Source organism: Trichechus manatus, unplaced genomic scaffold, assembly GCF_000243295.1.
Source record: "Trichechus manatus latirostris isolate Lorelei unplaced genomic scaffold, TriManLat1.0 scaffold00008, whole genome shotgun sequence".
Lineage (NCBI taxonomy): Eukaryota > Metazoa > Chordata > Mammalia > Sirenia > Trichechidae > Trichechus > Trichechus manatus.
In genome coordinates, this window is record NW_004443944.1 from 17,450,144 (window position 1) to 17,475,446 (window position 25,303).

A 25,303-nucleotide genomic window follows, 5' to 3' on the forward strand; every position below is an offset into this window, starting at 1 on the left:
TCTTGCTATCTCTCCATATACACAAATGCATTTTTTAAACAAAAAATTGATAATACTATATAAGCTGTTTTGTTACCTACTTTTTCACTTAATGGAGTGTAGTGGATATCTTTTCACCTCAATAAATATATGTTAACATCATTATCTTCATTCTATAATAAACACTTTTTAATTTCATTCATTTTTGGAATTCTTTGACTTTACAAAGAAAGTACCCCAGAAAATGCAAGTAAGGGAAAAAAATCTATAATTCCACCTCCTAGAAAGGTACCAAAACAGTTTTGTGCATACCGTTCTAGACTTTCCCTAATAGTCATATATTCCTAAAATATGTAGATAATTTTTAAATAAAAAACTAAGTAGTAGTGTTACCTGCTTTTTCACTTTATTTTATGTAATAGACACCTATCATCTTAATAAACACCCATCTACATCATCATTTGTGCATTGACGTTCCATCCTGAAAAAGGGTCATCTTTACTTAGCCAATCCCTTTTTGATGGACCTAGGGTTTTTTTCCATTTTAAATTGTATTTAATGCTGTGGTGAACTCCCTTGTACCAAACCTAAAACACCTTTCCGATTATTTCTTTAGGATAAATTCTTAGAGTAGAATCGATGAGTTGAAGGGGGGTGTGCATTTTTAAAGGTTTTAAATGCCTATGCTAAACTGCCTTCTAAGAAGACCAGTTAGCCTGTTCCTCCAGCACCCACCCCCCTCCCCTGCATTGTGTGACCTGTCTCCCTAGGAGGCCAGAAATTCTGAGTATGTTCTGAATGGCTGCTGTTTGGATTTGTTTAAAGCAAAGACTGCCCTGATGAAGTGGAGGCTCCTCTGGATCTGCAGGCTGACTCCAAGAAGGAGGAGGAATATCGCAAGAACATCTGGAAGGGCTTCCTTATCTCCATCCCCTACTCAGCCAGCATCGGGGGCACCGCCACCCTTACAGGCACTCCCCCCAACCTCATCCTGCTTGGCCAGCTCAACAGGTACAAGCAAGTGTCCCCCACCCAGCGCTGGGGATTCTGCCCCTTCTCCTCCTCTTCCTCTGGTGCACTCAACATTTAGGAATATGTATTGAGTGCCTTCTATTTGCCAGGCTCTGGGACACAGCAATGGGCAAAACCCAGCAAAGCCCCTGCCCTTGGGGAGCTCCCGTTCTAGTGGGGAGACAGGCAATAAACAAAAAGGCAAATAAATATATACTACGTCAAGTGTGGTAAGATATGAAATGAAGCAGGATAAGGGGGAAGAAGTGACAGGTGTGTGCTGTTGTTTTGTACAGGTTGATAAGGGATGTCCTCTCATATAAGATGGTGTTTGAGTAAAAACCTAGAAGTGAGGGGGTGTCATGTGGACATAGGCGGGAAAACATTCCAGACGGGGAATAACCTGTACAAAGGCCTTGAGGTGGGAACAATGCTGGGAGGTTCAGGGACAGCAAGAAGACCAGTCTGGCTGAACCCAGAAGGCGGGAGGGAGGATGGGAGGAGATAAGGTCACAGGAGGTCGTCAGGATTCCAGCTTTTTCTCCAAGTGAGATGGGAGTCATTGGAGATTTGAGAACAGAAGAGGGACATGATGTCACCTACACTTTCAAAACGAACCCTCAACTGGTGTGGTGGTCTGTGGCTGTAAGGTCCTGTGGGAAGACCTGACCATGAGCACTGTCCAGGGATGGAATGGGCTCTGCCAGGAGGTAGACTTTCCTCATCACTGAGAGCCTCAGGCAGTAACTGCCAGGGAGTGGGAGTAAGAGGGGAAGATTCCCAGACTGCATGGCTTGTCGATGCCTCTTGGGTGCTAAGATTTGCAACATGCCAGCATTTCAAGATACTGTTTCTAAGATTTTAAGATTTTCCCAGCATTCTGAGGCTGCGTTTCTGAGAGTCCTTGGTAGCAGAGGTGCATCATGTGTTCATTTATTTACATGAATGCAAATGGGAGCATTTGGCCGACCAACTGTCAAATAAAAACCAAATCCAGATGGTTACAACGGTGGGGAGGGAGGGAGAGGGGAACTCACTAACTAGATAGTAGACAAGAATCATCTTAGGTGAAGGGAAGGACAGCACACAATACAGGGAAGTCAGCACAACTGGACTAAAGCAAAAGCTAAGAAGTTTCCTGAACACAACCAAACACTTTGAGGGACAGAGTAGCTGGGGCAGGGGTCTGGGGGCCATGGTTTCAGGGGACATCTAGGTCAATTGGCATAACAAAATTTATAAAGAAAATGTTCTGCATCCCACTTTGGTGGGTGGCATCTGAGGTCTTAAAAGGTAGTGCGTGGCCATCTTAGATGCATCAATTGGTCCCAACCCACTTGGAGCAAAGGAGAATGAAGAACACCAAAGACACAAGGAAAATATTAGTCCAAGAGACAAAAGGACCACATAAACCAGAGACTCCATCAGCCTGAGACCAGAAGAACTAGATGGTGCCCGGCTACCATCAATGACTGCCCTACCAGGGACCACAACAGAGTCCCTGACAGAGTAGGAGAACAGTGTGGAGCAGAACTCAAATTCACGTCAAAAGAACAGACTTAATGGTCTGACTGAGACTGGAGGAACCCCTGAAGCCATGGCCCCCCAGACGCTCTGTTAACCCAGAACTAAAACCTTTCCCAAAGCCCACTCTTCAGACAAAGATTAGACAGGACTATAAAACATAAAATAATACTTGTGAAGAGTGTGCTTCTTAGCTCAAGCAGATACATGAGACAAAATGAGTGGTTCCTGTCCGGAGGCAGGATGAGAAGGCAGGAAGGGACAGGAGCTGGTTGAATGGACACAGAAACCTGGGGTGGAAAGGGGGAGTGTGCTGTCACATTGTAGGGGTTGCGACTAATGTCACATAACAATATGTGTATAAATTTTTGTATGAGAAATTAACTTGAGCTGTAAACTTTCACCTAAAGCACAATATAAAAAAAGAAAGAAAGAAAGAAATGAGGGGAAAAAAACAAACAAATCCAGACTTTGACAGGGAGGGGCTTTCTTCAGAAAGAAAAGGGGAAAGGGAGAGGGACTCCTGTAATAGTGGGGGCGGGAAACTACAATAGGGAGAACCCGGCACATAAAATCTGCAATTTTGTCAAAGAGGTAGGAAAAAGTGCTTTTATATAGACTATGAGAAAGCAAGCACAGGAAAAAACCCAGGTGTGGGGAAGTAGGCTGAGTGGGTGACATCACAGGATAGCAAATTAGAATGTTTTATGCTGAAGGCCCTTAAAGAAAGGTAGTGTGTTTGTTCAGGCTGAGGGTGGGCAAAGTTCAAGGACGAAGAGGAGAAGCTTAACAAGTCTGATTAGCAAGCACTTTGTTTCTGATTGATCAATGGGGACAAGCAATTCAGTTACTCATTTGTGAATCAAAGAATGGGAATTTGGATGGTCTGTATCTGGCCTTGTCATAGGTAAACGAGGGGGCATCTGTGAGCCTTATGTAAGTCATATGGAAAGGGTGGTTATTGCGGTAAGCTGTTTTCCTGAACACAAAGGGTGGGAGGATTACTATAACCATTGCTATTTTCTATGATCACAGGGTTCAGGTAAAATTCAACATTATGACAACAAAAAGTGTTTGATATTCAACATGGCCCCAAATGTTGGCCAACTCCTTTACCTGATGCTCAACTATTAGGATGATGGAGGGGAAAATGGCCGTGTTGGTCTGCTGGGAGGAAGCTGAGAGGTTGATAAAAGGGCTTGTTGGAGCACATTCTTGGGGCTGGCCAGGAAGGCATGGACTCTGGGGTCCCGGGTAGAAAACACGGGCAGGTCCTGAGTTGGGGATGGGGTGAATGAGGATGGAGAGGATGGGGGTGGGGGCTGCTGTGAGAAGGTTTTCAGACTGCCTGCCACTCTGATGTGAGCAAGACTTTGTTCCAACCTGAATAAGAATTAAGGAGAAAATGCTGGAGCTGTAAGTAGAAATATGAAACATAGAATTTTGAGTAAATTACATGCAAATCACATGCAGCACTTAATGACTTAAACTTGGACCCTCTGGTCTGGAAGGAGAGGATTTAAAAGGAAATGTCAAGTAATATAGGGTTCTGGCCCTCCAGCTGAGGAGCCTTCAGAGGTAGGGAAATGGCTAGCCTTTGTTCCCAAAATGCACTTCATTACTTTGTTCAGATTATAAATGATATAGACACATTAGAGAACAGTCCAAAAATATCGGGAAAAATTTGAAATACCTTCACTCTTAATATTTTAGCCTATTTTTTCTAGTCTTTTCTATGTACATATATTAAATATATATATGTTCAACATTATCATCATCATACTGTTTATACATTTTATCATTAAACTTTTTTAGAAACGTAATTTTAATGGCTATAAATTATCCCATTTTGGGTGTCGTAGTTTAATAATGGGCATTTTGATTGTTTTCATTTCTTCTTCTTCTTATTTTGTTATTATGAAAAATGTGACCCTGGCCATACACTTGCTGATATTTTAATATTTTAAAAAAATTATTTTTTTGTCTTATTGCAGAAGGTATACTTGTTCCTTGTAGAAAATTTAGAAAATGCAGTTAAAGAAATAAAAATCTCCCAGAGTCCCATTAGATAGAGTTTAACTATGAATATTTTTGTTTGTTTATTTTGCAACAGCTGTCAGTATTTTGGTTGGTTGGTTTGTCGTGTGATGTCTGTGAGCGGGTTTGCGTCCCTATACGTTTGATGAAAGAATATGTAACATATTTTATTTTGTAACCTGCTTTTTTGCCTTCTCAATCTAGCACATACGTTCTTGACCCCATTTCTGCTTTTTACATTTTTTGGTTTTTGAGGTATATTTTTAGCAGTAGACTATCTGGGTAAAAGGGCAATACATATGTTTAAGGCTCTTAACGCATTTTACCAAATTACTTCCAGAAAAAGATTGTTCCCTCGGACAAGCATTGGGGGATCGCGTGTGCAAGTTCCTGTTTTTGCACACCCTAACCAACACTGAATGTTATTGCCCTTAGCCCTTTCAGGCTTGACGATGTCTTAAGAAAGCTGAGGTTGGACTCTTCGGCAGAGAAAGAATGCATAGACATCAACGTTATGGGGGCAGGACATGCAGGGCAAGTGAGGATTTACAAGAGTAGGGCAGAGGTCGCAGTCCGCAGAGGTTTGTCGGGCTCCCACAGTCTTTAAAGAACACTTTAATGAATTGCCAGCAATTAAACATCACATGATTTCAAGTAAAAACCCAGAGCTGGGCTCACTGGGCCCGCACTCCCGCATGACGACAGTAGGGGGAGCTGAGTGGCTCCGGCCCATTTAAATGTTCCACAATTCACCGTTGTCCAACCTGGCCTGTTTCACTCACTCGGGTCACCTGTCTGGCCCCCAAAGACCACTGAGTTTTTGACCCCTGGAGTAGTGCATCTACAGCCCCACTAGATCAGAAATTCAGCACCCCCCCTCCAAAGAAGAGAAAAAGGGGGTGTCATCTTAAGGGAGCCCTGGTGGCGCAGTGGTTAAGAGCTTGGCTGCTAACCAAAAGGCTGAATGTTTGAATCCACCTGCCGCTCCTTGGAAACCCTATGGGGCAGTTCTACTGTAAAGTATAGGGCACTATGAGTCGGCATTGACTTGACGGCAATGGTTGGTTTTTTTTTTTCCATTAGAAGGAATGGACAACTGTTCTGTGACTCCCAGGGGACACCCCCCGCCCCGACCCATCGCTGCAAGTACTCCCCACCCCCTCTCCCAGATTGGCTCTCATCAATCCCTGCTCTCCAGTTTCTTCCCGCAGTGTGACTTGGTGAATTTCGGCTCCTGGTTCATTTTCGCCTTCCCGCTCATGATACTGTTCCTGTTGGTGGGCTGGCTCTGGATCTCCTTCCTCTACGGAGGAATAACCCTGAGGTACCTCTGATTTTTTTCTTGGGAGGTAGTGTGGAGAAGCAGAAAAAAAACGAGCTTTGGAGCCAGACTGAACTGTGGTTGAGTCCCGGCTTCCTCACTCATTAGAGGAGGGGTCTTCTTAAGCCTATGTCCACTGCAGTGTAAACCAAGAGTTATCATTACAGTTATATGCTCATGGGACCATTATAGCAGTCCCAGCCCCCTAGGGGTGTGAGGAGTGTAGTAATGTATGTGGCCCACTTGCCCTGAACAGGCTCTTGGTTAATGTTCTTGTTGTTGCTAGTTGCCATGAAGTGGACTTCACATGTGGCCGCCTTATGTACAACAAAAATACAATGTTGCCCAATCCTGTGCCATCTTCATGATCATTGGCATGTTTGAGTCTTTTGTTATGGGTATTGTGTCAGTCCATCTCACTGAGAGTTTCCCTCGTTTTCACTGATCCTTTACTTTACCAAACATGATTCCTTCCATCATTAATAATTATTAAATAGCATTCTTTTTAACTAAGGTAAACACGCATGACCAGAAGAGAGAGGGAGTGCAGTGTTTTATTCAAAAATACAATAGGCAAAACATACACATGGTTCAGAAATCAAAACAGTACAAGAAAGCATGCTGTGAGTCTTGTTCCCAGCCATTCGCATATGTATCCCTTCACCCAATACATCACTCCAACAGGTATCCATTGGTATTGGTTTTTTGGGTATACTTCCAGAGTTTTCTTAAACAAATACAAGCAGATACAAATATATTTTCTTGGTACAGCTGTTGTTTTGTATACTTGTAAGCTTTTTTAAATTTTTTTTTTTGTGAGACAGATTTCCAGAAATGAGATTTCTGGGTCAGCACATAAACACATTTTTTAGTAGATATTGTCAAATTGTTCTCCATCAGAATAGTACTAAATTGCTCTCCAATTAACAACTTATGAGAATATCTGTTTCCCAGCAGCTAAGTAGGTTTTTTGCCCATCTCAAAAGAGAAAAATCATTTGCATTTATGTTATTAAGAGTGATTTTGAGCAACTTTTCATATGTCTGGGGGGCATTGGTATTTTCTTTCCTGTGAATTGTTGGACTATGTGTTCATATTCTTTGTACATTTCCAACTGGGTGGTTGGTCTTGGTCTTATTGATTTCTAGGGTTCTTTATAGATTAGAAAGATTAGTCCTTACTCTGCAATATGAGCTGCAAATTTTTGCCCCTGGTTTGTTTTTTGACTTCGCAAATGGTGGTTTTTCCAACGTAGAATAAAAACAATTTTTAGGTGAATTTATCAATCTTTTCTCATATGGCTTCTGAGTTTTCAATTATTGTTAGAAAGGTCTTCCCATTATAGGATTATAAAAGAATAATTCCATGTTTTTTTCTAGTACTTTTATTCTTTACATTTAAGTCTTTGATCTATTTGGTATAGTATACAACGTGAGGTTTGGATCCACCTTCCTTTTTCTTCCAGACGGCCACCGAGCTGTCCCAACTTAATAGCCCACTTACTGAATAGCCCAACTTTTCCATACCAATCCGAGATACCAACTCTATCATAGACTAAATGCCCCTATGTGTTTGGGTCTATTTCTGGACAATCTACTTTGTTCTATTGATTTCTCTGTTTATTCAAGTGTCTGTTTGACCCACTAACTGACTTTAAGCCTAGGAGCCATATGATCAGATTTGCGTTTTAAAAGCATAACCCAGACTTTTGTGGGTAGAACAGACTTTAGAAAGGAAAGGTAGCTGCAGAAAAGGTAGTGGCAGTGTTCAGGCTGTTGCAGTGTCCAAGGGGACAGCAATAATGTGGCTCAGCCAGGTGATGGGGGACAGGGAAGTCAGGCCTGCAGTGGCCACTCCTAACCTCCCCACTCTCTGTTCCAGGGGCTGGAGGAAGAAGAAATCTGAGTTCAGGGCTAGTGCGGAAGACAGGGCTCGAGCCGTGATTCGGGAGGAATTCCAGAACCTGGGACCTATCAAGTGCGTGGGTTTCTTGGGAAAGCTGCCTCCTGACCTGGCTCCTGAGCCCATGGGAGCTGAGTCCCTGGGAGCCTGGAGCTTGATGGTTGGGAGGTGACCGTCATAGTCTCTTGACCTGGTGCTGGACTAGATACCCTGTGACCTTCAGCATGGGGTATCTGAGGACAATAGAGTCACTCAGGTTATGTTTGGGGTGGGGACCTACCACCCTCCCACCTAATGTGCCCTCTCCCTCCTGGTATACAGGACACCCTGACACCGTCTCGGGTGACTTCAGGACCTCTGCCTTGTTTAATGCATGCTTCCCAGGTGGTGAAAATCACAAGAGCAGAAAGCCTGAGTTCAAGGGTTGGCTCTGCCATTAACTTCCTGTGTGGCCTTGGGCAAGGCACTAACTCTGTCTGGGCCCTGCTCCCCAGTCTGTGAAATGGGCATATTGGATAGATACTTGCCCCAACATTTGGGGAGTCTCTCTGTCCACCTCCGTCTCGGAGTCCGCTCCCTCTCTGTGTCCACCTCTCTCAGTGTGTCTGTCTGTCTTCCGCTGTGTGTGTGTTTATCTGTCTTCCTCTGTCTGTATCACTTCTTCTCTTTCTTTGCTTTCTGTCTCTGTCTGGGTCGCTGTACGCTTCTGCTTCTCTGTCTCTCTCTATTTCTGTTTCTCCTTAGGACTTTGGGACATTCCTGGTGGGAATGATATAGTCTGGAGAAGGGGGTGCTTGATGCTCTGGAAGGAACCTGGGGGAGTGTGGAAGCTCAGGGACAAGAGCCACTTATACCACCCCCTATCCCCACCCTACCCTTGCACTCTGGGGATGCCCCGGGAGGGAGACAATTCTTTTCTTCAGCTTTCTCAGGGTTGAAACTGGGCCCAGACAGGCCCAGGCAGGTGGGCACCAGGCCACGGTCAGTCCAAAGCCCATCGTCACCACCCATGTGTCTGCCACAGGTTTGCTGAACAAGCCGTTTTCGTCCTTTTCTGCATGTTCGCCATCCTCCTCTTCTCCCGGGACCCCAAGTTCATCCCTGGCTGGGCCAGCTTCTTCACTCCTGGGTGAGATTCTGGGGCCCCACGGAATGGAGTCCTGCAGGGAGGGGGCCGGGGAAGTGGCTTTAATTGCTGTTGCCATTCTTGTATTTTTCCAAAGTGTAGTTACCTTTGTTAGTTCTTCAGATGAAAAATGGGTGTTATAAACATTTTAATAATACAGAGAAAGTGAAAATCACCTAGAACCTCAGACTCCAGTTCCCATATACATCTCTCTGACTTAAAAAACTGCCCGTCTGGGAACTGTTCTACGTCCTGATCACATTAGCGGCCACAGGACTGAACACATTTGTCAAAATGCATTGAGCTGCCCCCTTAAAATGGGTGCACCTTATTGCGTGTAAATTACACCCCAATAAAACTGACTTTAAAAACTCATGCAAACTAGCTAAAAACACACCTATCGAAACACAAGATTTTTTAACAAAAATGTGATCACATCATATGTATTATTTATGACCTGTTTTTCTTTTACTTTTTAATTACAAAAATTATGCACCGTAATCATACAAAATTCAAACAATACTGAATTGTAAAAATAAAAGTTAGTTGCTCTTCACCTGCCTTCTATCCCACTCCCCAGAGATTATCACTATTGACATTTTGTTGTGTAGTACTTCATAACCATTTATCTATCTGTCTGTCTGTCTAAACATACACACAACAGCAAATACACCACATACTCACACACATATATTAGTACATACATACATAAACATGTATATATATATATAATTTGGAAAATATAATAATATGATCATGGATAGCTTGCTATTTCCCAACTACTCCACTCTTTTTAAACATTGCATAGTATTCTATAGAATGGAAGCATCTTAATTTATGTAACCAATTCCTTTTTGGACTGTGTCCAGTACTGCAAATAAAAACTTGCTTTTTTTTTTTTTTAATTTACAAGGTATCTTTGTTGTATTTCTATGTCAATACATAAAGACTGACGTTATCTCTTATCTTTTTTAAAAAAACAGATGCAGAGAATTTCATTGTATGGCTGGGACACATTTTATTTACTTAAAATTTCTGGGTTTTTTTTTCCTATAAATAATGAACATCTCTGTACAAAAGATGTAAACAAGAGTCTGATTATTTCCTGAAGGTAAATTCCTAGAAGTAGAATAACTGGTTCAAGAAGTATTCACATTTAAAATTTTGAAACATGTTGCCAACTGCCTACCAGAAACTCAAACCATTTTACTCCCTCATGTCTAGGTCATCTAGTGCTGCTATAACAGACGTACCACAAGTGGATGGCTTTAACAAAGAGAAATTTATTCTCTCACAGCTTAGGAGGTTAGAAGTCTGAATTCAGGGTGCCAGGTCCAGGAGAGGCTTTCTCTCTCTGTTGGCTCTGGGGAAAGGTCCTTATCATCAATCTTCCCCTCGTCTAGGAGCTTCTCAGTACGGGGACCCCGGGTCCAAAGGATGAGTTCCCCTCCTGGTTCTTCATTCTTGGTGGTACGAGTTCCCTCTCCTGTCTGCTTGATTCTCTCTTTTATGTCTCAAAAGAGATTGACTCAAGATACAGCCTAATCCTGTAGATTGAGTCCTGCCTTATTAACATCATAGAGGTTAGGATTTACAACACATAGGATAATCACATCAGATCACAAAATGGTGGACAACCACACAGTACTGAGAATCATGGCCTAGCCAAGCTGACACACATTTCTGGGGGACACAATACAATCCATAACACCCCACTACCAGTATATTTGTCCTAACAGTCTCATTGGGCATTATCACCCTTTTCAAGTTTTGTCTGTCTGTTAGCATACGAATAATATTCCATTAGTGTTTCAATTTCTATTTCTTTCACTATAGTGATAATGACCATCTTTTCAAATTTCTTGGCTATCGGAATATTCTTCCTCCCCAATGTGTGGGTTGAAGGGCTTTTGTTAGCAATTCGCTCTGTGGTTCGTTGGAGCCAGAAAACTCTGGGTTTAAAGCCCATGTCCTCCATGGACCATTGCCTGGCCTTGAGCAAGTTGCTTCTGCTCTTGAGCTTCAGATTTCTCTCCTGAAATGGAAGCTGCCTGCCTTGGAGGGCTGTTTCTGAGGCTTCTGTGGGCTTAATGTCTACAAAGGACATGTTGTGGATGCTTGGAAGGTGGCAGTTAGGTTGTGAGTGGCGATGAGGTTGGGTCAGTCTGGGCTCTCCTAGTGGTGATGGGAAGCATCTCCATGTGGTAAACTGCCTGTCCCAGGAGGAATTCAAGCAGAAGCCGCACAAGTACAGATAAGACTCTCACAAGAGTCTGGGTTAGGGTGATTTGTGGAGGTTCTGTGGACTCCAGTACTCCATGGCTCTCAGATTCTTCCTTCATTGGTCAAGTCCTTGCATTGGGAGGACAAGCATTTTCTTGGCTCTACAGCAGCAAACCTTGTCCCAAGGAGCTGCCTGATAAAAGGGTTTTGCATCCATGGACGGTTACATTCATGCGGAATATGGTGCAAGACTGGATCCAAGGATGCCCTTCCCAGCGAGCCAAGTTCCCTTCCACAAATCCTCATGGGCAAACCTGCCAACCCAAGGGCTGCAGGGGTGCCCAGGGTCACATTCTTTGGGGCCTTGTCATTGTAGGTTTCTTTCCGATGCTGTCACTGGCGTGTCCATTGTCACCATCTTGTTCTTCTTCCCATCCCAAAAGCCATCTCTCAAGTGGTGGTTTGACTTCAAAGGTAAGGGAGTCCAGACTGGGGTCTTGGTGGGCTAGGTGAGGACTGTAGCAAGGAGCGTGTAATCAGGAAACTGGAGGTGGGGCCCATGCCTGGGAAGTGCTCCTCGATGGCCGCATCGTATAACCAAGTGGTCTCCAATGTTCCCCTTTTGCTGTCTAAGTGTTGACCTTGTCTGAGGATTCAGGACACCCAAGCTGATGGTCTCAGGCAGGGGTTGGCGACTACAGTCTGTGGGCCCAATGGCTGGCTGTTTCTGTAGAGCCTGTGAGCTAAGAATGGTGTTTACATTTTTAAATGGTTGGAAAAAATCAAAAGAAAAATAGTATTTCATGACACACGAACATTACATGAAAGTCAAATTTCAGTATCCATACATAAAACTTTGAATTTTCTCAGTACAACACTTATGGAAATATATTTTCCCTCATTATTAAGTACCTGCACAAAGGCCTTGATTTTACCTCTTGGCCCGCAAAGCCAAAAATATTTACTTTCTGGCTCTCTTCAGGAAAACTTTGATGACCCCTGGTCTAAGGCAGAAGTTAGTTCATGCCTGCCTAAGGGGCCAGGCATGAAAAATTCAAACTGCGTTTACAACTTACAGGAAGTGGTGGGGACTGAGGCAAACCTGACCAAAGGCACTTGACCCAGTGTAAAAAAAAAAAAACACAACAAACTAAGCATCTGTGGGCTGACCTCCAGATTGCCAATTAGGTTTCCAGCAGATGTCTGCCAGCAGAAGGCGCCACCACCACCATCTGTCCACAGAGGCTGAGACTGGCCAGTTGTCCCTGGGGCAAGGGAATGAGCTCTCCATCAGGAGTCAGGAATGAGGGGTTTTCTATTATTGAAAGCAATCAAGCATCAGGAAGCAGAGCTCCAGTCATGGAGGGTGGGGTTTTGTTGAGTGGAAGAGGGAGACTGAGTGTAAGGATTAGCAAGGACACAGGGATTTCTCAAGGATCCAGCAACAGTTATTGTAGCACTACTGGGCCTCAAGAGGGCTGGAACTGGATCCAGGGAGGCCCGAGGCAGTAGGCTTCTGGACTGTGCAATTATACGGATTCAGCTGTTTCCGTCATCTCTGCTTCTCCGCCTTACTTCCAACTGGCTTTCCTCATCGTCCATTCTGTATGTCATTTATTGACTTCTTCATACTTTCTACTACTTCTTAGTTTTTGCATCTTTATAGCTTCTGCTTCAGTATAGTTTCTGCTGAAAAAAAAAAAAAAAACTGGTTATAACAACAACACTTACAGTGTCTTCTTCATAACGCTACCCCCTCAGAGAGTCTGCTCCCCAGAGCTTCTGCTCCCCAGAGCTTCTGCTAGTTCTACTTCCTCATGGTTTCTGCTTCCTATGGTGTCTGTCCTGGGGGCATTGGTCCTTTAGTGGTAGGATTCTCGCCTTCCATGTGGAAAACCGGGTTCGATTCTGGCCAATGCACCCCAAGCACAGTCACCACCGTCTGTCATTGGAGGCTTGCGTGTTGCTGTGATGCTGAACCGGTTTCAGCAGAGGTTCCAGACTAAGACAGACTAGGAAGAAAGGCCTGAGGACCTACTTCTGAAAAATCACCAATGGAAACCCTATGGAGCACAATGGTCTGATCTTCTTATACGTGGGGTGGCCATGAGTCAGGGACCCACTCGACGACAGCTGACAACAGCAACATAGTGTCAGTCCTACTATAGTTTCTGTTCTGTCAAAGCATCTACTCCCTCACACTTTCAGCTTCTTAACAGCTTCCATTCTCTCACAGTGCTTACTTTCCTTCATAGTGTTTCTCTACTCCCTTGTAGCCTCTGCTTCCTCAGAGTATCTACCTCCTCACAGCTTCTACTTCTTCAAAGCCACAGCTTCCTCATAGCTTTTGCTTCCTCACAGAATTCATCCCTTTCATGCTCCTCCTACATCACACGGCACCTCTCTCTCTCTCTCTGTTTATTCTTTCACCTTTAGCTGTTGCTTCCCTTTGCCCAATTGTCTATTTCCTGTTCATACTTCTGAGGGTAAGAATCTGATTGGCCTGGCTTGTTCTTTGGGCAGGTCTTCTCCCACCAGGCAAACCCATAGGCTCCTAACAGCCTATGGATTGGCCACCCTTGGTCAGGTGCCCATCCACGGTCACTCCTCTGTGGGTGGGCTCATAAGGCCCAGAGCTGCCTCTCAGCTGGGGCTGTGGGAGAAGCACTGTGACAGAGTCCTGGTGTCCCAGCTGTGTTACTAATTGACTGGGGGACCTCCAGTAAGTCCCTCTGCTGTCTGGGCCATGCTGTCTCGTTTATAAAACGAGGGGGTCCCTTAGACGCCTCCCCCTTCTGACATTTAGTGGGTCTCTAGATCAGGGGTTGCAAACTCAAATGCCTCCAAGGAGGTAGCAGTTGTGTATGCAACAGGGACATTATGTATGTGCTGGGAAATGTTTGTCATGAAACACATGGCCCTCCCTGCCCATCTTTCTTTTCACTCTTTTGAGACTCTGCCTTTATGGTCATTCAGTAAGTATTGATTGAGTACCATTCTGTGTTGGGCACTGTGCTTATGGTTCAACATGATGAAGATGATGATGTTGATAATGATGATGATGATAACTTCCATTTCCTCTCTGCCCAGCAAGCTCTTCCTCCAGAGACAGAGAACAGTTTCTGTATTAAAAGGAAAACAGCAGCAGAAGGAGATGATAAGTGGAGGAGCCTCAGCGTCAGGGCACAGTGGGGTCTGTGGAAAACTGACGAGCCAATGCCCAAATAATGGGGGCAGCCATCACTCAGTTGCCACTGATTGTCACCATGCAGGAAAGCAGGACTAGTTTTGCCAGATTTGCAAAGAAGTAGAAAATCTGGATTTTTATATGAAGTCACCCTGATTTTAAAGGTTGGCAACTAATTAAAATTGAAAACGATTACTGTGTGGGCCAACAGGGTCAGGTTAAAACACATTGGTGTGGTGTCTCTGCCCCATGGAGTGCCAATGCCCCCGTGGCTGTGGGCTCTCTGAATTGGGGTTCCCAGCATTGCCTGATGGATGGACGGGGGGAGGTCCAGGAGCACCACCCATCATTGAGCCACCCACGGGCCCGTGTGAACTTGGCTGAAATGGAACTTTCTAGCGTTCAGCACTCAGGGCTTATGTGGGGCCTTAGAGAGTGGTCAAACTGTTAGTTTCCAGATGAGGAAATAGAAGCCCGTGGACAGAAAGTGACCTGATAAAGGTCACACAACCAGTTAAAAAGAGACAGGATTTAGAACCCAGGTGTCTGGGCCAACCTTGATTTTCTCATTCTATCCACCGGCCCCCATAGTTCTAAGGGTCTGAGTTGCTCTCACATTTCTCTGCCTTTATGGTCATTCAACAAGTACTGATTGAGTACCTACTCTGCTGGGCACTATGCTTATGTTTCAACATGATGAAAGATGATGATGATGATAGCTTCCATTTCCTCTCTGCCCAGTAAGCTCTTCCTCCAGATATCTGCAAGGCTTACCCCATTAGTTCATTTGGAGCCATGTCCAAATGTCACCTCCCCAGAGCAGCCGCCCCTGACCACGCCATATAAAAAAGCACCCCTCCTTTCTCACGCGCTCTCCTTTTACCTTATGTCATTTTTCCTCATAACACTCACAATTTCCTGGCATTATATTTTCTTGTTTATCATCTGCCTTCCCTACTGGAATGTAAGTTCTCCATGGAGAGAGGTTTTCTCTAATTTGGCTGCTTCTGGGTCCTCACTGCCTAGGCCAGTGCTTGGCACACAGTAGGTGCTCAATGTATTTTTGTTAAATGACCCAAGGCCTTGGTCCAGGCCTAGCCCTGTGCTGCACACTTTGCACACACAGGCCCCTGGCATCTTCCGCATAAGTCTCTGAGGGAGGTACAATTACTCTGCTTTGCAGATGAGAAAATTGAGGCTCAGAGAGGTAGAGTCACTGGCCCACGTCACACAGCCGGTAAACAGCAGATCTACAGTTCAAATCTAGTTCAACCTCAAAGCCTGTGCTTTTAGCCACTGCTCTAGACGGCCAGCAGGCATCAAGCTGAGCTGGAAATGGGAAATTCACATAGTCAGAAGTCTTGTAAGAAATCGTGGCAAGAGCATGGCTGGATGAAAAAATAATATCAATAAAAAACCAAAACAAAACAAAAATCCAATTGCTGTCGCATCCACTCTGACTCATGGAGACCTCGTGTGTGTCAGAATAGAACTGTGCTCCACTGGGTTTTCCGTGGCTGATTTTTGGGAAGTAGAACTCTAGGCCTGTCTTCCGAGGTGCCTCTGGGTGGACTTGAACCTCCAACATTTCGGTTAGCAGCCGAGGGCCTTAACCATTTGCACCACTTAGAACTCCAATTTAAAAAAAAACAAACAACACAACACCAAACCCGTTGCCGTGGAGTCGATTCCAACTCATAGCGACCCTACTAACGTTGATTGAGGGCTTCCCATATGGCAGGCAGTCTTATCAGGCACTTGTCATTCATTAGCTCATTTAATCTGCATTATATGAAACTCATGTTCAGCGCCTCTTCCCTTCCTCCTTCTTACCTTTACCTGTCACGTGGGGCAAGTCACTTGACTTTTCCAGACCTTAGCTGCCACGTTAATGAAATAATATATTACCACCTGAAGGCAGAGGGCAGGGCCACCTGACATCTCCAATTACCTCTTCCAGTTCTGGGCTTAACGGTATGCTGGCCTTGGCCCAAGAACTGCCTGGCAGCGCACAACTCCTGAGCTGTATATACACACCTACGGGCTGCATGTATTGTTAGTGGAGGGATTTTATTAAGTAGCTTCTTTTTGTCTTTATTTCCTCATTAGAAGATTTTGTTTCAGGCAATCACTGTAATATTCGGGAAAAGCCAACAAGGAGGAACAAAATGCCAATGATTGCATGACTAGGACCCCTCTGGGCATCTAACTACCAGGTGCCCTGGTGGCGCAACGGTTACGTGCTTGGCTGCTAACTCAGAAGTTGGTGGTTTGAACCCATACAGCGGTCCCACCAGAGAAAGACCTGGTGATCTGCTTCCATGAGGATCACAGTCAAGAAAACCCTATGGGGCAGTTCTACTCTGTCACATGGGGTCACTAATAACACAGGTGCCAGGGAACCACCACAAATGAGCCAGAACTGTTCTCCCTGCCTCTCTGGTCCGAGCCTGCAATGCAAAGTTCCATTTAAGGAGTGTTTACTCTGCACCAGGCATTGGGCTAAGTGTCTCATATACATTATTTGACAAGTATTTATGGAGTCGGAATCGACTCGATGGCAACGAGTTTGGTTTTTAACTGGTTATTTATGAAGTGGAGCCCTGGTGGTGCAGTGGTTAAGAGCTCCACTGCTAACCAAAAGGTTTGCAGTTCAAATCCACCAGCCGCTCCTTGGAAACCCTAAGGGGCAGTTCTATTCTGTCCTATAGGGTCACTGTGAGTCAGAATTGACTCAACGGCAACGGGTTTGGTTTGTTTTTTTTAATTTGTGAAGTAACTACCAGGTGCCCTGGTGATGCAACAGTTAAGTGCCTGGCTACTAATTGAAAGGTTAGTGGTTTGAACCCACCCAGCGGCTCCACAGGAGAAAGACCTGGCGATCTGCTCCTGTAAAGATGCAGCGGAGGAAACCCTGTGGGGCAGTTCTAATCTGTCATGTGGGGTTGCTATGAGTTGGAACTGACTCGACGGCACCCAACACCACCAGGTGCCAGGCACTGTTCTAGACATGGGGGATCCAGTTGTGAACTAGAAGAGAATGTCCCTCGCCACATATAGCTTCATCGTTGTCAGTGCTCCCAGAACCCTCCAGGTCCTGTAACTGTGCCTTGAGTCAGCTTGAGGAGATGCGGGCTCAGGAAGGGGAGGTCCCTTGTTCAAGTTCACGCACTGAGGACGTGCCAAGACCCAGGACTCCAAGACTGTATCCCACCCAGGGATGGCAAACTGCAGCTCACGGGCCAAATCCAGCCCACCACATCAAACAGTTTTATTTGTTTCTCTGTTGTCTGTAGCTGCTTTCATGCTACAATGACAAAGTAGTTGCAAAAAGGAGACCTTTGGCCTGCAAAGCCTAAACTATTCATTCCTTAACCATTTACAGAAAAAGTTTGCTGACCCTTGTCCTAACCATTGACCCAAATGGACACTTTCGGGAAAATAAAAACTATCCCAAAAACTCATGGGCCAGAGATGGCCTTAGTTTCTATTTGCCTGAATTTCCGTCCTTTATTTTTTCTTCCCTCTCTGCATACATTCAGTTAAAAAGAAAGCCTTTTCTCTTGTAAATGAGGCTAAAATAACAGTACCCTGTGGTATGTAAATGATGCCTGCCTGTGCAATGCCCTGTCCCAGGAAACGCCCCCCACCACCGCGGGAGCCTCGACAATATTCTCATTCTGAGTGGAGCAGCCATCCCATCACGATGCTTGTGGGGTTTCCTAAAGCTCCAGAATCAGACTCTGGAGACAGACTGTGGCTTCCTGGAGACCCCCGAGTGTCCCCACAGAGATGGGGCTGCAGGGCTCAGGGGGCCTCTTCTTCAGGCTCAGTGTTCTTTCCTGAGTGCGTGTTGGGTCCTTCTCTGCCCACCACGGTTCCGGAGCCCCGAATCAGGGACGGGTTACCCAATAAGCAAGGTGCACAGGGCTTACTTGTGCTTACTTAGTAATCTGTAGTACACAATTTCACCTGTTTGTCACGTCGCTGACGTGGTGAAACCCATGTGAAATTGTGTACTACAGATTAGTAAGTAAACTCAATTAAGCACGTGCGTACCTTGCTTAGTGGTTAATCTGCCCCTGGGCCCCTTCCTCAGGCTGAGTGTCCTCCCAGAGATTGCGTTGGGGTCCTCGTTTTGCCCAGTGCGGGTAGGGGCCCCTTCCTCAGGCTGAGTGTCCTCTCTGAGATTGTGTTGGGGGCCCCCTCTTGCCCAGGGAGGGTAGGGGGCCCCTTCCTCAGGCTGAGTGTCCTCCCTGAGATTGCGTTGGCTTTCTCTCTGCCCAGCTCCCAACAGGGAGACAGAGCCCTTGCTGACGTGGAAGAAGGCCCAGAAAACGGTGCCCTGGAACATCATCCTTCTCCTGGGCGGGGGCTTCGCAATGGCTAAAGGCTGTGAGGTAAGACCAGGGCAGGGGCCACGGATGTGCTGTGGGTCTGGGTGGGGGGCGTGTGGGCAAGGCCCAGCTGCAGCTGCAGGCTCCGGAACCAGAGCCGGTGGCCTGCAAAGCCCTGCAGGCTTCGCCAAATGGGATAATAATAGTACCTGCCCCCTGGGTGACACTCAGTGCCTGGTGCTGCGGAGAACAAGGATAAGACGTGATCTAGACCTGAGGTGGAAATTAGCGAGCAGAGGTTTATTAGGTGTGCCCTCGTGGTCATCACTTGTGTGAGGGAGGGAGGAGGCAGGATTGGGCTGGGGGAGAAGTGTTGCTGTGAGGCAAACCCATCACTGGGAGCGCTAGAGCTGGGATGACCCTTCTGAGAGGCCCCCATTGGGCTGAGATGGGGGTTGTTGTGTGCCGTGGAGTTGACCCTGAATCATGGAGACCCTATGACAGACTAGAGCTGCGCTATAGGGTTTCCTATGCTGTAGTCTTTATGGGAGCAGATTGCCAGGTCTTTTCTTCCTTGGAGCCACTGGATAGATTCGAACCGCCAACCTTTTGGTTAGCAGCCGAGGGCTTAACCACTGTGCCACTAGGGCTTCTTGGGTGGAAGCAGTGAGTTGATTATATCCCAGCATCCATTAATCAGTCTGTGGCTGTGAGCCCCCAGTAGGGGGCGTGGCCTTAGGCGAGGTGGCTCTCCCGGTCCAGAAAACCCCTCAGGTGCTGACAGCGAAGGCCACCGCCTGCTGACCTCTCTCCCGGCAGCTGGGGCAACAAGATCTTCCCCGAAGGGGTTCTGGTGGCACGTCAAGTTCTTGCACACAGATACTACTTTTTGTGAAATAAGTTTTATTTTACTCGCTTTTTCCAATAAGTAGCACGTGTACAATGGTGTTATTTTTCAGTGCCATTGAGTCAATTCCGACTCATAGCAGTTCCGTGTGACAGAGTAGAACTGCCCTATAGGTTTTTCTAGGCCTTAATCTTTACGCTAGCAGATCACCAGGTCTTTCTCCTGTGGAACTGCTGGGTGGGTTTGAACCACCAACCTTTTGGTTAGCAGCTGTGTGCCACCAGGGCTCCTTTGTACAATGGTACAGACTTCGAAAAGAGCAGAGGATAGATGAGTGTAAGTACTATTTTTGACCCTATTTTAGGAAGTCCGAGGCCCAGAGAAGTTAACTGACTACTTCTAGGTAGCACAGCTCATAGATAGCAGAGCTGGGATTTGAACTCATGTCTGTCTGACATTTCATGCTACTGCCTCCTACTGAGGGATGTATCAGGGAAGGCTTCCTGGGTGTAAAAATGGTGTGGTGGTGTCAGACCTTCTCTAACTTCAGGAGGGGGAGATAGAATCACCATCAACATCAGCCCGAGGCTGATTCCTATGAGGTGGAGGTCAAACATACCTCCACCCTCCAATCTTTTTATCAATTCTGACACCAACCACCCCTGTCACGGCACTCTCTATTCTCTGCTGGGTTCAGTAATTCGTTGTAACGGCCACACAGAACTCAGACTATACTCACGATTATGGGGTTTAACAGGTTAGTAACAGGTTACACAATTCAGGATCAGGAATGACTCAGTTCTTCAATTAGGACAGCTTCTCGGCCATGCCTGAAGGCAGCTCTCTCTCTCAGCTCTCGGCCCATGCCCTGCTTGGACAAGTGTTACAAAGCTCTTTAGCTCCACCAACAAGTGCGTGGAGGCACACCACTCCACCAGGAAGCCTCCTGCCTGAAGGCTCTCAGCTCTCTTGCTCCCTGGGCTGGGAAGGCCACTGCGCTGCCTCGCACCAGTCTTCCGGTTCTGCTGCTGCCACTCCTCTGCCACTGAACTCTGCCATGTTCGCCATCTCACACTGTCTCCAGTGTTACAGAGATGTCTGTCCCCTGGGTCTAGGAGATTCTCAGCACGGGACCCTAGATTCAAAGGATGTGCTCTGCTCCTGGCTCTTCCTCCCGATGGTAGTGAGGTCCCCTCTCAGCCTCTGGGATTGTCTCATTTTAAGCCTAGAGGGACGGAAAAATTGACCAATCCCCTTGTTGGTTCCATACTTCTTATTTGCATGGTCCCACCCCTGCAAGGATTCCATGCACCTTATTTGCGTTATTAGCAGGCTGTCTAACCCCCTTTGTGGGCCACAAACACCTTATTTGCATAGTCCCACTCAATCATTTTGTAGGAGTCACAAGACCGTGGCTAGAAGGGCCATATGAAGCAATTCACTGCACTGGGGGAAGTGACGTTCTATCCACATCCTGAAGAGGGGGTGCACTGCAACAGTAGGCAGCATGGGCCGTGGAGCCAGACTGTCTGGGTTGGCATCACAGATTCTCCACTTCTTAGCTGTGTGATCTTTAGCAAGTTACTAAACCTCTCTGTGCCTCAGTTTCCTCACCTGTAAAATAGGAATAATAATAGTACCCACTCATAGAGTTGCCACGATCATTAAATGAGTCAATACATGTGCAGCACTTAGAACAAAGCTTGGCCTACTTATTATTGATTTAGATGTTGGGGGAGAAAAGGCAGAATCAAGGATGGCTCAGAGGTCATTGGCCTAAGCAACTCAGTGGAAATGGTGCCATTTATGGAGAAGATCTGAAGCCAGCCTGGCCCAGAGGCAGGGGCTGGCTGAGATGACCCTGTACCCCAGAGGCTTCTTTGAGCTGCGGGAGTGGTGGGAGAAGTCCTGTCTCTCAGTGGGGGCTGGGCTGCAGCACTGCTCAGTCTAGGAGGACAGGCTGGGCAGCCAGCCGGGGTTTCTGTTCAACAGTGGCTTTGTGTGGCAGCCGCCACTCCTCCTAGCTCCTGCCGGTACCACCCCCTCCCTGGGCTGCCCCAGGCCACCACATGTCACTGCAGCCTGGCGCAGGAGCTTCCAGAATGTTTATGGCACACCCTGCCTCCTGGCCCAGCCCAGCACATTCCCCAGGTCTGGGTTGGGTCCAGTGTGAGCCTGGGTATGTAGGTCCCAAGTGGTGGTTCCGAGGGGCTGGAAGCAGGTCCCTGTGCTCACCTGGAGCTTGGGAAACTCGCTTAAACCACTTAGTGTCAAGGGAAAATGCAGAACAGAATTTCAAATTCTCATGGACTCTAGACTTTCTGGAGCCACGGAGGGTGGATGAACCCCAGAACTATTGTCCTGAGATAATCTTTAACCTTAAACCAAAAATATCACCTGAAGTCATCTTAAAACCTGAACAATAGTTTAGCTTAACTAGTAAAAGAGGCCTGTCTTTAGCATTATGCTTTTTAAAGAACTATCTATATGGGATCAAAGAAAGATGTGGTAGTCTGCTTCCAAAGAGATTTATAGCCTCAGAAACCATAAGGGGTCGCTATGAGTCAGAATCGACTGGATGGCAGTGAGTTTGGTTTTTGGTTTTTATATGGGATCAAATTGACAACAGCAACTCAAAAGATTAGATAGGAACCTTAGGGGGCAGTGAGTTTATGTGAATGAGGGAGGAACAACTCAGAAAAGGAGGGTGAGAATGGTTGCACAACTCGAAGAAGGTAATCAATGTCACTAAATTGTACACGTAGAAATGGTTGAATTGGTGTATGTTTTGCTGTATATATTCCCAAAAATAATAAAATAAATAAAATTTAGGGGAAAAAACCCACTTAGTGTCCTCACCACAGTTTCCTCGTGCTGAGAAACTGCTCAGGACTCCACAGAGACTGAGATTCAGGTGAAGGTTTCCCCCAGCCCACCCACAAGGCCCCTCAGTGCTGGCCCCTGCCTACCTGCCTGATGTCATCTCCTGCCTCTCTCCTTTGTTTACATCCCTTTAGTCCCACTGGCTCTTTACAGTTCCTCAGCTGCTCCAGACTCATTTGCACCCCAGGGCCTTTGCATGTGCTTTTCCTTCTGTTGAATGTTCTTCCCTGACATCTCTGAGTCCTCACCCTTCAGGTCTCAGCTCCAAGGTCACCTCCTCAGAGACCCTCCCTAGCCACTATGTCTAAAATAGCCTCTCATCCCCACTCACTCTCTCTCATTTATACTATATCTACCTCCTAAATTAAGGAGCCCTTGAGTGGTTAGCGCTTGGCTGCTAACTGAAAGGTTGGAGGTTCAAGACCACCTAGAGATACCTCAGAAGAAAGGCCTGGCAATCTAATTCTGAGAAATCAGCCATTGAAAACCCTATGGAGCACAGTTCTGCTCTGACACACATGGGGTCGCTGTGAGTGGGAATTGACCCTATGGCAACTTGTTTTACCTTCTAAATTATCTTATTGATGTGTTGGTTATTGTTTGTCTCTGCTATTAGACTGGAAGCTCCAAAAGGGCAGGGACCTTATCTGTCTTGCTCTCAACACTGTTTCAAGCATCTAGAAGAGTCCTGGTACACAGTGGTATCTACATAGTGGATATAACCTACAAGATGGGCTGTTTTGAGGATTGATGATATAATGTATGGGAAGTGCCTAGCAGGGGACTGGCACATACCAGGTGCTAAAACCAGGAGCCCCTATTGTCTTCACTACTATTATTGTTATTATTTTTTTACTAGCTCATGGATAAGAGATTGGTCTTATTCTGATACCTTCACACGTATCTCACTTAATCACCACAACAAAACACTGAGTTACAGAAGCTTAATAGTAAATCAGAGTGGAGCATGCAGGCAAGTAGAAACATGTATATTCTCCCCTAACCCTCATTTTCTGCCAGAGAGCTGAGTTATCTTTATTATTATGATTGTCATTTGATTGGAGAAGCAGCCTAGGAAAATGATTAAAAGCTGGACTCTGGGTGTAAATTCCAACCCTAGAGCAAGTCACTTCACTTACTTCAGCAAACCACTTAACCTCTTTGAGCCTCAGTTTCTTCAGCTATAAAGTGGGGATAATTGTAGTACCTACCTCATGGAGTTGTGATGAAGATTAAATAAGATAATATGACCAAAGTACTTAGAAAAGTGTCCAGCACTATATTAAGCGTTTGTTAAACAAAATAATAATAAATCACGTGCAGTACTTACCATGTACAATGACTGTGTTATGTGTACTTATTTACTTAGTCCTTACCATAACCCCTTGAAGAAACGAAGGCACAGAGATGCTCATTAATTTACCCAAGGCCACACAGCTTGTAAGTGGCAGGAGGGTTTGAAGGTCCACATGTGTACAGAAAGCCTTCTCTTTTTTCCTTCCTTTAATCAAATTCTCTCACCCTCTCCAGCTAAGAATTATTACCGAGAGTTGCATACACACAGTTGAGCCTACTGTGACTTTGAGCCTTTTAGGAGCTTTTCAAGGGTCTTCTTGACCATAGATTTCTACTTTAAGCCTTGAACTTAACACCCTCCTTATTCTAGGTATAGCTGGCATCTGTCTCTCTCCCAACCTCACAGCACCTTCCTACAGAATCAAATCCTCTTTTCAAATTTACAATCCCTGACAGGGGCAGATGACCCAGTAAGTAAGGTAAGCACGGGCTTACGTGTGCTTGCTTACTAATCTGTAACGACCAATTTCACGTGGGTTTCACCACATCTGTAGTGAAATTGGTGGCTACAGATTAGTAAGTAAGCACAAATAAACCCATGTTTACTTGCTTACTGGGTCATCTGACCTTGCTGCCAGGTACTAGGCGCGTGCCATGAGCCCAGGCACTTTTCTAAGCGCTTCGTAGACTAGCTCCTTTTCTGCCGGCAACATGTCTCGGAGACAGGCCCTGTTATTATCCCTGGCTGACGGTAAGGAAACTGAGGCATGGAGAAGTTAAGTTCCTTGCCCGAGATGACACAACTAGAACGCGATGAAGCTGAAGCCAGAGCCTTTTCTCCTCACCATCTGGCCACACTACCTCCGACCTTGTCTGCTGCTGGTCCCCAGAGTCACTGGGAACTCTTTGGGGCAGTGTGTTTCCAAGGAAATGGAGCTTTTGATTCCTAAAGGAATGGGAAAGGGTTGGTGAAGCCCCTTTGGAGTTCCCAAGAGGCAACTGGAGTTCTCCTCTCTCATGAAGCTGTCAGACCTCCCTCCAGTTCCAGAAGCTGAGCCAAGGACCTGAGGGGCAGCTGGGACATTGGCTGGAAGCCTGTGACTCCGAGGCCTAGCTATGGGGAAGCTCTTGGTTTCTCACTTGCCCAGGTCATTAATATTCCCCCTCACCAGCCTCTCTCCCTCTAACTGCACACACTGCTGTTGGTCTCTGCCAAAGCAGTGGTCTATGGGGAGAACCAGTGGGCCCATTTTTTCCTCGTAGGGCTCCCTAGGCCAGGGGAGGGGCTGGGGCTTCGGCTCTGGCAGGTACCCTATTTGCCAGCCTATCAAACAACAAGTGCAGGTATAAAAGAAGCACCTTTATTCTACAAGGGCGATTTCTTTTGGGGAAAGTATGTTTAAGCATGTATTACTTTTGTATTGAAGGTGACTTTTAATTCAAATTGTAGGGGAAAATCTATTATTTTGTTTATATAAAACAGTATACTGGGTTCTAGAATCCATTAGGAAATTTTGGAAGTTCTAAATAAGCAGTAATTTTTCTATTGTAACTAAAAAAAAAGTTTGAAGTTCCTTTGGTAAAACAGAATGTATTGGAACCAAAAGATACTGCTTTAAAAAATGACTAT

At 45.9% G+C, this 25,303-nt stretch overlaps 1 protein-coding gene across 2 annotated transcripts in view; it reads left to right on the forward strand.

Annotated features, from left to right (window-relative positions):
- Positions 1-25,303, forward strand: part of SLC13A3 (solute carrier family 13 member 3) — an 80,896-nt gene that overhangs the window by 48,671 nt on the left and 6,922 nt on the right. For both annotated transcript variants that reach the window (XM_012559022.1, XM_004370277.2), the window contains exons 5-10: positions 805-990; positions 5,750-5,875; positions 7,754-7,849; positions 8,799-8,903; positions 11,500-11,597; positions 18,598-18,710. In XM_012559022.1, the coding sequence (XP_012414476.1) occupies positions 805-990; positions 5,750-5,875; positions 7,754-7,849; positions 8,799-8,903; positions 11,500-11,597; positions 18,598-18,710 (724 nt within the window). The remainder of the gene's footprint in view (positions 1-804; positions 991-5,749; positions 5,876-7,753; positions 7,850-8,798; positions 8,904-11,499; positions 11,598-18,597; positions 18,711-25,303) is intronic.